At 41.4% G+C, this 12,450-nt stretch overlaps 1 protein-coding gene across 1 annotated transcript in view; it reads right to left on the bottom strand.

Moving 5' to 3' along the window:
- Positions 1-12,450, bottom strand: part of ITIH2 (inter-alpha-trypsin inhibitor heavy chain 2) — a 325,176-nt gene that overhangs the window by 306,455 nt on the left and 6,271 nt on the right. The window contains exon 2 of the mRNA XM_078677093.1: positions 11,597-11,653. Within this exon, the coding sequence (XP_078533219.1) occupies positions 11,597-11,653 (57 nt within the window). The remainder of the gene's footprint in view (positions 1-11,596; positions 11,654-12,450) is intronic.

Genomic DNA, 12,450 nt, shown 5'->3' on the forward strand with positions numbered 1-12,450 from the left:
CGATATTTGCACGGTAGTCCATCTGGGGTACGCCCAGTAACGCCCACTTTGCATCTCATTGGAGATGCAAAAATAGGTGTTGGGAAAAAGGGTGCTAATATGAGATTATGCATGTTAGCACCCTCTTGCAAATAGGGCGCTGGTTTTACAAAGCCAAAAAAGCGGAGATAAAGCCCTTGTAAATATGCCCCAGAGATTCTCCAGGGCCTTGCTCATAGAGTTAAACTGAACTCACCACTGGACTTCTCTCCTCCTCATGCAAATAATAAGGGTGCATCCATTATTTATCCAGTTCTTGTCGATCTTCTTAATCTTTCAATTGTCACGGCACATGTTGCTTCCTCATAGAAACATGTAGTAGTGTTTTCACTATTAAAACAACTTTTTAAAATACTTCTAAAGTGGAAAACATCCATCCCATATCTCTTCACCCCTTTCACATCAAAGTTCTAGAAAATTATATTAATCATTAAATGTGTTCCGATCTTGAGTCTCAAAACCTGCTCCATTCTTCCCAGGAAGGCTTTCACCTTTATCATAGTACCAGGTCTGCTTTGTTAGCCATTTTCGAAGAACTAAGATGGACAAGATGGACCCAAGTTCAAAACAGATCACTGGCTATAATCATGCTCGATCAGAGAGCCACTTTTGATACAACGTACTATTACAGGGATTACTTGGCTGAGGAATCAATAACAAGTCCTTGGGTTGGTTTGCTTTCAAGCCTATGGCTAGCCATTTTTCTACCACTGTGACAGTGTCTTGTGGGGCGCCTCAGGGTTTCTCTTTGATTCCAGCCCTTTTTAGGTCACGCATAGACAGCGCATGCGCTTCCTCTCCGAGGCATCAAGTAATTAGTATGTTGGGTGAAACTCCGCCTATTGCCGGGTAATTTATGTTGCTGCTTGCCATTAGTTTAACTTTGTCATTTGCTCTTGTTAGCTGTTTTTTCATTGGCTGTTGATGCGATACTCACTTCCGTTTAGTCCGGAACCAGCAGCGCCTAACTACTGTTATGGTCCACTATTGTGTGTTCATGTGTAGTCAGTGAGCACTATATTCTTTTAGGCGGCCACAAGCAGTCATGTGATGTGGCTGGTTTTTGATTTGTTGAACTCTGAGGTTGTTTGCGAGTGCGATTATGTGTCGCACGCATGCAGCTTATGATTGTAATTCTTTTAGGCGGCCACAAGCAGTCATGTGATGTGGCTGGTTTTTGATTTGTTGAACTCTGAGGTTGTTTGCGAGTGCGATTATGTTTTAATCGAGTGCAGCTTATGATTGTAATTCACTGCTGTTGCCCAGTAACTAAGCATCTTCATGCTCCTGACTCTAAAGAGCATGAAAGAGTCTTGAGCCTTGGTGCTGGTTCCCCTGCTGTCCCGGAACCCTCCTCGCGACTCGCAAGAGTGTCATTAACACCTCTCAATTGTCAATGTCCCCGGACGATCAGGTTTAAAGTTATTTTCAATAGCAGCTATTGTGCAGTTAACAAGACAGTTCTAGCTAAGGGTGGTCTTTAAAGTTTGTATACTGAGCCCCTATCAGGTGAAATATGTTCAATGTACTTCCAAAGGATAAAGCTGGTAATGTTTTTAATAATCAACTGAAAATGACTTTGTTCTGACTGCGCTTCTCCTTTACTGGCAATGTGCAGCTGCTCTGACTGCCTGCATGCAACTGCTGTCTGGGTGCATATTGTGACTGCTCTGAATACTTGTTTGTGACTGCTCGTGGTCTCTCATGGTCTCTGTGTGACTCCCCTAACTATGCGTGTGACTGCTCCCCAACTGCCTGTGTGTCACTGGACCCTGACTGCCTAAATGCAACAGTTCTGAGTGCCTACGTGTGAATGCAATTGACATGCATGCTACTGCTTTCTCTGTATTTCCAGTTTGAAAGCATAGGATTTAAATGAAAGTAAAACGGTCATAAATTCTTATTACATAGCGCTTCTATGTGCTGCAAATGGAAAACACTAAATAATACATTGAATGAACTGACTGTAGTAACATTTGGACTCCTGGCCTTCAGGGCATGTTGGTCAGTAGCAAATAAAGATTACCCCAACACTATGTAGGATAGTCGGTAAATTGTCTGTCCGATTACTAATGGCACCGCATTGCTCAATTGGCGTTTGTACGTATGTAAAACAAAATGTTGCCATTTCCAGCTTTGCTTCCACCCAACCCTCTGCCCCGCAATGGTTACAAGACACTTTACTTTCACTTGGAGAAGTGTGGCTCACTGGTTAGAGTGGCAGACTCTGAAGCAGAGATTGGGCCCGGGACCAGGGTTCAAGTCCCGACGCGGCAGGGTCTTGGGCTCAATGTCTGCGGACTCGATAATTCTCGCCTTGACGCCTACTCTAATCATGGGTCCCACGCTGCAACTCTGGGAAATAGCTTGCTTAATCTCCACAACGGCCCCTACAACACTGGGATGCCTGGCTTCACCTTGGGGGTGCCCAGAAGGGGCATCTCACAGGGAGAGCCAGCAAGGGTTCCACAGCGTTATACAGCGCCGGGACGCCCCGTTGGGGCAGCTGTGCGCTTTACAAAATACACTACATTAGACTGCACCCTTAGCAGAAACACAAGTTTACGAGCCTCTCCTATGCAAGATCAAAGTTAGATAACAGGTTCCAAGTGTCTGCAACTGGTAAGCAAAGAAACAAGTATTTGCAATGCAATAGGTCTCGCATTTTAGAAACTTAGACCTATTGGTATTGTACATGACAATGTCTTTCATTATTGCAGGTTTTTTTAAACACTTAAATAAAAGTCATTGTCATTTACAATGCCAATAGCTCAAAATCTCGTAATTGCAAGACCTATTGCATTGCAAATGCTTGTTAATATTTATGGTTGTCCACTGTCAATACTGTAGAATCATTTGGCCTTAACCTGATCATTTATGCTGACACCCCCCAGCTTGTAATCTCCCAATCGAAGGGTCAGGGTAAGAACTCTGTGAAATGAAGGAATTGTTGGTTGGCTGTGGTGTATTGGATCGGACGTGACTGCTTTAAATTGAATTGCGGAAAAACTGAAGTGATAATAATGGGAAATGAACACCACGTTGGACCCCTGCTTGGTGGCAGAATGTTCTAGGCCCTTTTTCTGTCCCTAAAACAGCAGTGAGAATACCGGACATGTGGTTTGGGGACAAATAAACTGTCGAACCTCAAATTAAGCAGTGTTCTGCCTGCTGTTTTGGTCTTCTTAGCAATCTCAAGAAGGTGGTACAGGCCCTTTGCCCCTACACCCAGAAAATCAGACAATCACTGCATCTTGCCAGGACTAAGGTAATGTTCTTTACCTGGGTATTACACAGACTTTACTAGAATATCTGCAAATATTACAAAACGTGTTGGCACGCCTGCTCTTGCGTATCTACAAGCACCATTTGATTTCCTTTCATTTGTCTGATTTCCATTAGCTGACTGTCGAAAAACATATTACATTTAAATTCCTTTGCTTTGCTTTTCCTGCCTTTGCCAGTACTGGTGCCATCTTTCTCAGACAGCTGATTCAACCACGCACTTCAACCAGGGCCCTAAGGTCCTCTAATTGCAGGCCTCCTTATATACCTATAGTCAGAAGAGTCTGACAGGAAGGAAGATCCTTCCGGTTCTTGGCAACCAAACTTTGGAATTCACTTCTGCTTCAGCTGTGTCTGAGCCCCAGTGAAGTAATCTTCAGAAAACAACTGAAGACCTGGCTCATTTAACTCTTTGCGGGTCTTGTTATATAGCTTGTTCATTAGCGCTTTGAAGCCCTGGTTGGGTAGCCATGTGCTGTATACATGCTAAGCATACAGATAGATGGATTACACACGCAAAGTGTTGAAAACAGTCAGGCGGAGGGCAGCACCAGGCAAAATGCTTGAGAAAGCCATCCAGCGTCAACTGAATCAATTTATTGAGCACAATAAAATTCTACACGAGACACAATCAGGTTTTGGACCCGGATTTAGCACTGAGACGGCTTTAATTGAGGTGGCAGAGTCAGTGAGGTGGTCGATGGATTCGGGAGATTCAGCGATGCTGGTGCTCCTGGATCTGTCGGCCGCCTTCGATACAGTCGACCATGCTATACTGCTGGCACGACTGGCGGAGATAGGTATCCAGGACCAGGCATTGGAGTGGCTACAGTCGTATCTGACCCAGAGAACTCAGAAGGTGGCTCTAAGGAACGTCTCCTCTACACCTAAAACCCTGAGCTGTGGCGTTCCACAGGGCTCGGCCCTGAGTCCACTCCTATTTAACGTTTACCTGGCTCCACTCTTCACGCTGATTGCCAACTGGGGGATCAAGGCAATTTCATACGCCGATGACACTCAATTGGTGTTCCCATATTCAGAAGTGTCAGAGGCTTCTTTTCTGAGCTTTAAGGGGTGCCTTCAAGACGTGGCCTGCTGGATGAACACTAATAAATTAAAACTGAATGCTAATAAGACAGAAGTGATCTTCTTCGGCAAAACCCCCCCTCCACCACCGGATTTGTGGTGGCCGGTAGAGATGGGACAAGCCCCCTCGCCCAGCCATTCAGCAAAAAATCTAGGGGTGCGGTGGGATGACAAGTTGTCCTTTGTATCACACATCCAGCAAGTTGCCGGCTGCTGTTTGAGTAAGCTGAGGAATCTACGCAAGATCCTTCGGCTTCTCCCAGCTAGCTGCCGCAAAACTATAATCCACGCCACAGTTACATCTAGGCTAGATTACGCTAACGTTCTGTATCTGGGCCTACCAAAGCACCTTATACAGCAACTACAACTGGTCCAAAATACGGCTGCGAGACTTTTAATGAGGATTCCTTTTAAACACTCAGTCTCTCCGTATCTCCTCTCCCTCCATTGGCTACCAGTTGCAAGCAGAATAAAATGTAAAGCACTTACTCTGGCTTACAGATCTATTTACGGTAATTGCCCAAACTACCTGAAAGATCGACTACCTAGGTACACTCAGTCTCGCTCCCTCAGATCCAACAATTATGTTAGACTTGTAGTTCCCAGAGCAAAAAGAGCCCGACTGGGAGGACGAACGTTCTCGGCCAACGTGGCGACACTATGGAACTCGCTCCCCCATGCTCTTCAACAGGCCCCAACTGAAGTCTGTTTCAAGCATCTGCTGAAAACCTGGCTGTTCACCCAGCCACGCTAGCTGCCACCCTCCTCCTGCCTCTACGGTCATGACATCTTGTTCTTACAGCGCCGGGACACCTCCTCGTGAGGTAGCTGATCGCGCTATACAAAACTCTGTATTATTATTATTATTATTATTAGTATTTCCTGGGCACAGGCCCTCTTTTGTCCCATGAAAGCCAAACCTCAAGAAGCGATTGAACCAATTTGTTTCATAACTAAATATACCAATCAAGCTGGAAAGCTAAGAGAAATCCTTAAAAACAGATGGGGTATTTTGGCACAAGACAATATGCTGAGGGACAAAGTGGGCACAACACCTAATATCATATACCAATGCAATCTTTCTTTAAAATATATGCTGGTACATAGCTACCTTAAACCCAAAATGTTCAACTGGCTTGAACAGGTGAAGGGTTTCAAATGCTGAGGGGACTGTAAGGTGTGTCTACACAGCAATAATACCCAAGAAGCCACCTTAAAGGAGACCAATAAAGTATGGCAGATACCCAAACTCATAACCTACAAGACATATATTGTTGTCTATGCGTTCACTTGTCCGAGTAGGATGTGGTATAATGAATCTACCACTTTTCATCTACAGAAGAGAATCCTCGAACATTGGAGATCGATAACAAATAATGATTTGACATATAGCACAGCTAAACATTTCAAATAGAGATACCAAAGTGACTGGAGAAAAGCCAGTTTGGGCATCGACACAGTATCCAAACACCCAAGAGGAGGGAATAGATTAACTGCATTATGTAGACTAGAAGCAAGATTTATTCTAAATGCCAGTACCATGGTACCACATGGAATGAATAACAATGAGGAATTACACTCACATTTATATGGAATTTATAACGCCACCTATCCCACCCCATAGGTGGTTACCAGTTATTCAACACTATACATATTTGTTTGTTATAGAGATGTTCGCATAGTATGTACATTTTTCGTGTGTAACTTTTTCTTTGCTTAATTTTTTTCTCATTTTAATTGTCTCTGTTATTGGGACTCATTGGGTTGCACTGGTTGGACACTGAGCATAATATGTTCCCAACATGAACTGGGAACAGAATGCTACCTGTGTTCCCCCTTGAGAAATGTTGGTATTTTCCTCTGATGTTGTGTCAACAAAACTATGATACTTACTTTACAATTCTTTTTTTAATCTTTTTACAGAATCCCTGGGGACCTATACCCTTGTGGATCGGCTGACATCACAGACAGAGAGTTAACGTGCATGAAGGAGTGATACCCCTGTGAAAACTCTTCATCTTGGTCTTTAGATGATTTGAGATAATGTTTTTTTAATGGTTACTTTAACCTTTTAACTGAGGCTGACACCACATAGAGCGGAGTGAATTTTTATAACTAGGTATTATACTTGGAGAAGCAACTAAGTTCGGCTCCAAAAGCATGTTTCCAAGTACTACATAATAGACAGATGTTCAACAGGTACCCTGAAATTGTTAACAGTACAGATGTCACGTTCCCTTGGGCCTGCTCCCCCTCCCTTTTTTCACCTGCTTGATAAGGGGATCCTTACCTGAAAAGGTGATAGCTTAAGTATACATGGCATCAGGATATTATGTAGAAAACCAGTGATGAGGTTGTCTCAAATGTATGAGGATAAACCGTACGTAAACACAAGGGTAGGCATGGGTAATGTAGTTCCATGAATTACAATGTAACTACTAAAGATAAACAAAATACTGTTATGAACCATAATACTAGCTTAGGGACTTTATACATTATGCAATGGTATTTCTGTATTTCACAGGTGGTTATTATACATTTTTTGCACATAGGAGAATTGTTATGTAGTGTATTGTTTTCACATGACGGAACACTCACCAGAAAATAAAACATAAAAGTCTGTTGTTTATTTTTATTAAGACTAATGCATTGTAATGTATTGTAAGTATTTATGTTGTCGAAATGCCAACTTTGGTCATGTGACCAACACTCATTAGAGCTGAAACGCGTAATCCTTGTTTTTCAATAAACTGACGTTAAACTACAGTTAAACTACAGTTACCGGAGTCGCTGGTTCCCCCTTTCCTGTTAATTTGGGAGTTTGAAACTATGCATATATTTTATTTTAGGTATATTTATATATATATCTATGCCTGAAAGGGTTTTGTTTTGACTTAATACTGCGTGCTCCCTTGTGTCTGGACAAAGCTATACCTCTCTGAAGAGCTCTAATTAGAGCGTAACACTGTGTCAGGGGTTGCTTTTACTCATTTCAGGTTGGCTTGAGTTGGTATTTTACCAATTCAAAGCTGTAATATTGTGCCTGGAGTGATAAATGGCTTTTGTTATTTTACAGCTCGGCAAGGACTGCACTGTACTAGTTCTATACTTAAAGACTTTGCTGTTTAAATGGCAAAAGACTTTGTCATTTTCTATCTCGGCGTGGATAGCACTGTGCTAATCCTATGCTTAAAAACTTTGATAGAAAAACAGACATTTGAGGTGAGCAGATCTAGAGTGTCGCTGGTGTTGAGAGTGCTCTAACAGGAGCTGCTTTCCACCTAAACTGAGACCTACCCAGAGTTCTCTCCTTCTTTTTTGCATATATATATATATATATATATATATATATATATATATATATAAAACTCCTTGTCGCAGCCACTGTCCCCTGCGCATAAATGGAGTACGGACCACAATCTTGAGCTGCTCAGATTTTATTCAGCTTGTAACAAACAAAACTCCATTAGCATGACGCGTTTCGATCCCCGAGGGGATCTTGTTCACAAGATGCGCTACATGGTGAGTACATTTAAATACATTTTTTCTTAAAGTGAAATGTGCACCAAATTTGATTAGTCAACCGTACAGACATAGAAAAAATATGTAAATAAATATACTCTTTTTGCTCAATAGAGTATGGAATTATGGCTCAATTATGGCTCATTACGATCTCCCACTACCGGCTGCGGCTGCATATGATACCATAAAGACATCTCTCTTGCAAGTTAAAAGCAGCATATTCAAATCATACTGCATTACATTAAAAAGCCTTTAAAATCTCATAATGTTATACAGGATTATAACTGTGCTTTCACATATTAGTTTCTGACATCCAGGTTTAAATACCATATGTGGAGAATCTTATAGCCTATTTTCAAAGTGCTAATGCTTATACAGTACTCAAAGGATGTAAACATCTATAATGTAAACAGGTCGACTAGAGTTGTCCTATTAGTGCAATTGTAAACTGTGCAAAAGTGCTAAGTGCAATCTAAAAAAGATAATATGTAACCCCTAATAAAGAACCTAAAAAACCATGCATATGTGTATAAAAGTTAAAAAGCGGCGAAAGATTCATAAAACCTGATGTTTTCATTTAAAGTGTTCTTGAACGACTAGCACATTTTTAATATCTTGACTGTAGTTAACAGGCTCCTTCCCCCCAATATGTTCTAATTACTGTGTTCTAGAAGCAGGTATAAAGATGCTCTGCTTGATTTAGGCCCCCTGGGTGTTTGGTATCGAGGTTTAGGATGTACCTCGTTTCTAATTGTCAAAGGGCTTTTGTGTGGTCTCCTCCCCTCTTTTTACTTGGGACACAATCTATTAGGAAATATTTCAGGAGTGTTGGATCAGCATTGTGTTTGTCCCCAAAGTGACGGGCCATCGGATATGTCTGATCTAGGATTTTGATGGCTGTAATGTGCTGGAGTACCCTATTGTGTCCCTGCAGTATGGTACTGCCAACATATCTGAGATCACAGGGGCACTCCAGCAATTATACCACATAGTTGGTTTTACAGGTCAGAGCCTTAGTAATTGGGATTTCACTTGGATTGAAAGGAGTCTTATATGCTGTTACATTGATGCCTTGTTGGCATGCCTTGCATGATTTACATTTATTAAAAACTGTGCGTTGCCCCGACCATGTCCCTTTAATAGGCCCTTCTAAGTCATTTAGAACCAACATGTCCCTCATAGAGGGTGCCCTACTATAAGTAATGGCAGCTTTATGTGGCAGAATTTGTCTGATCATGGGATTTCCCAAAAGTATAGGCCAAATTCTATCTATTATATTTGTGATAGTTTTGGCCTGCTTGCTGAATCCAAAAATGAACCTGAAAGTCCTGTCTGTGCTTCTAACCTCTAAGTTTAGCTTCATTTTGTGTTGAAGGAGGCTCTCTCTGCTGATCTCATTACTTTTACTGATAGTGGTATCCAAACATTCGCAGGAATAACCACATGCTAGAAATATATATATATATATATATATATATATATATATATATATATATCATCAAAGTACGCAGATGGTGATTTAGGAACAATAAATCAATACTTCCTCTATAGGCACTAACCATTTTATATTTTGGTCTTCAATATTTTGTCCAAAATATTCTTGGATCACAATATTCTTTTACGTGTGATTTAGTAGTTCAATCGTCAACTGATAGCCCTAGTCCCCAAATAAACTCACAAAAATCACCACACTAATTCTTCTGTCATTTTCTTAATTGAACAGCAAATTTGTGTCTAAAGACCCAGAAACATGGGGGCATATTTACAAAATAATGACGCAATGCGGTGCTGCAAGCCATTTTACAGCCCTGAGCTGTGCCATTAGGAAAGCGCAGGGATACGTTATATTTACAGAAATATGACGCATCCCTGCTCTTTCCTCAGCACTGGCACACAATTGGGTGTTGCCAGGTTTACAAATCCTTGTAAATCTGAGAATGCGGGAAAATCCAAGGTTGCTGCGTGGGATCACGCACTGCAACACCCATGAAACGTCCCTTTCAAGCAGAGTAATACTCCATACTTACAAAGCGGTGAAAAGCCACGCAGGATGCCTTTGCATGCCTTGTAAATATGGGTCGCACACTGCACACGGAGGCTGGTTTTGCGTGGCCGTAAATATGGGTCGGCACACTGCAAAAGTGACGCTCTGGCGACGTAAATGTGCCGCTGGGGCATTGTAAATATGCCCCATAGTGTTGTATCACTTTAACCCAAAGAATTTCTTACTTTCTAATTCTGTCACTAGTAAATTAACGTTCCGGAATGACTTAAAGTCAAACGAAACATGGCATCTCCAGTTCTGGGCTTTCCTTCCAACATCCATCATTCTCTGGTTGTTTAGTCCAGCTAGTTCAAAAGTCATGATCAATGCTACATCGCAGAGAAACATTAGGGTATTGCAAGAGAGCAAGGAGTCACCGGGGTACCGTAAATAAAGCCAGCTAAATGACACAGCATATTATTTACAAAAGGCAGTGGTGGTCTCACCGGTAGCACATCATTCTTTGTTTGCATTCAATATCAATTTTGTAGTATTTGTGCCCCTTAAGGTTAGATATCTACACCCCTCTACCTAAGGTGTCAAACCACTACGGTCCTAAAAGAACCAAGTGTCAATTTCAAACATAAAGATAACCTTGGCACTCTGATCAGTTAAATATTTATACATATGTAGTTCACAGACCGATTCGCAATTCGTAGATATAAACTTTCATCTTCTCATTTTGCAATGTATGAAAAGGTATTTCTGATTAATTTTAAAGGCAGACTATTTTTCTTTTCTCTTTACTTATCTTCTCTTTGTAGAAGGCAACTATCTGGATATTGAAAAAAACATTTTGCTGCAACTTCATTTTGCTGGGCACTCTCTAGTATTTAAAAAAAAAAACAATAGGGTCATAATGAATTATAATACATCCTTTTTCATGGAACACTTTTGAGCCAAACTGGACATTTATCTAAGCCTTGAAAAAGTTACCTAGTAATGAAACACGTGTCGGCTGCCGGTCCAACGCCCTATAGGAGGATTATTGATCTGTACCCTCCAATTGTTGAATATGATGTTATTGGAATCTTTTGCTTTTGAATCAGATTTTTAAACTTGTATGTTCTATATACCTTTATTAAATTGAACAAGTCATCAATTGTTCTTTGCTAGTCCAAATCAGCCTGTGGACTACATATGTATAAATATTTAACTGATCAGAGTCCCAAGGTTATCTTTATGTTTGAAAATGGCACAGCATGTTTAGCAAAGCAATTTTTAGAAACGTTCAGATAGTGCGACCCACATGCTTGCCCCTGGTGTGACTGCTCCACACCACAAAGTATCATTGGCCTGCTGAACCTCCTTGTTGGGTCTGATGTGACCCTCGGCCAAAAGTGTACAAAGAAGACTTTTAGGAACATTTTCGGCACCAGGGCTCTTCCCAGCATGTGTATTCTTTCTATTTCTGGGTGCAGTTTAATGTTGTGTCCTAAAGCACTGGTGCGTGATTATGCACTCACTATAATAACAGGGGGGACGTTAACAAAAGGCTGGAAGCACGGTGGTTACCGGTTGAAGGAGGCCTCCAGCTAGTGTGAGAGGCTGAGAAGACAATGTTCTGCATGCACAACAGATAATCATGGCTTCATAGTGAAAATTAGGTTTTTACTGTACCTTGTATCTTCCATTTCTGTGTAGTTCGCTGAATTCGAGAGCTTCCAGAAGAAATTCCTAAAGAGAGCAGAAAAATATCATAAGAAAGTCACACCACTGCTGGCCTGCAATGAGAACATGGTGTCACTGCTCTACAGTAACAACTGATAGCACATGAGTATTGCTAGCACAGTGCCTGCTTCCGAATAAACTGAGTGTAAAAACCATCTCACTGAGAAAAACAGCAAATGCCAGTTAAAGACTGAATAAAAAATAAGGTTTGCTTATAAGTTTCATTTCTTGTAAACTTTCTTTTGCTTATAGTTTACGGGCACTGTCTGGTAAGGAAATGTTTGTAGCCATTGTTCATCATTTAGGGGGAGAGGGCAGGGATATTTCTAGAGACCCTTAAGGGTATGAGGTGCTATACAAACAGAACTAGTTGTAATAGCAATAGTCATATATTTATGCTACAATCAGCTTTAAAATAGGCAGTTGGCCGCTCTGATGGCTGCACCACACTGCATAAACCAGGGGATTAGAAGCAGAACGGGTTTTACTACACTGCTATCTAGTACGTTTGTCCACCTTTTGGCCTGCTTTCCCTGTGCAGAATTAATTCAATATGGCGTCGTAAGAGAATACATTGGGAAAATCGTTGGTGTGCAAATTTACTGTACAACTTCTAATGTAGATTTGGGCTCTAACATCTGGAATGAGCGCTAAGCTCGGACTGATGGGTTATATCACTTAGACATTTAGCTCTCGCGGGCACCCGGTCCACAGCCGCTGGAATTCCAGCATTGTGCTCTGCAACATTGCCCATACCCACTGTGGGATGTATGACGTTACAACGCATACTTTTACAACGCCTA

This window comes from Lissotriton helveticus, chromosome 1_1 (genome assembly GCF_964261635.1).
Source record: "Lissotriton helveticus chromosome 1_1, aLisHel1.1, whole genome shotgun sequence".
In the NCBI taxonomy this organism is placed as follows: Eukaryota; Metazoa; Chordata; class Amphibia; order Caudata; family Salamandridae; genus Lissotriton; species Lissotriton helveticus.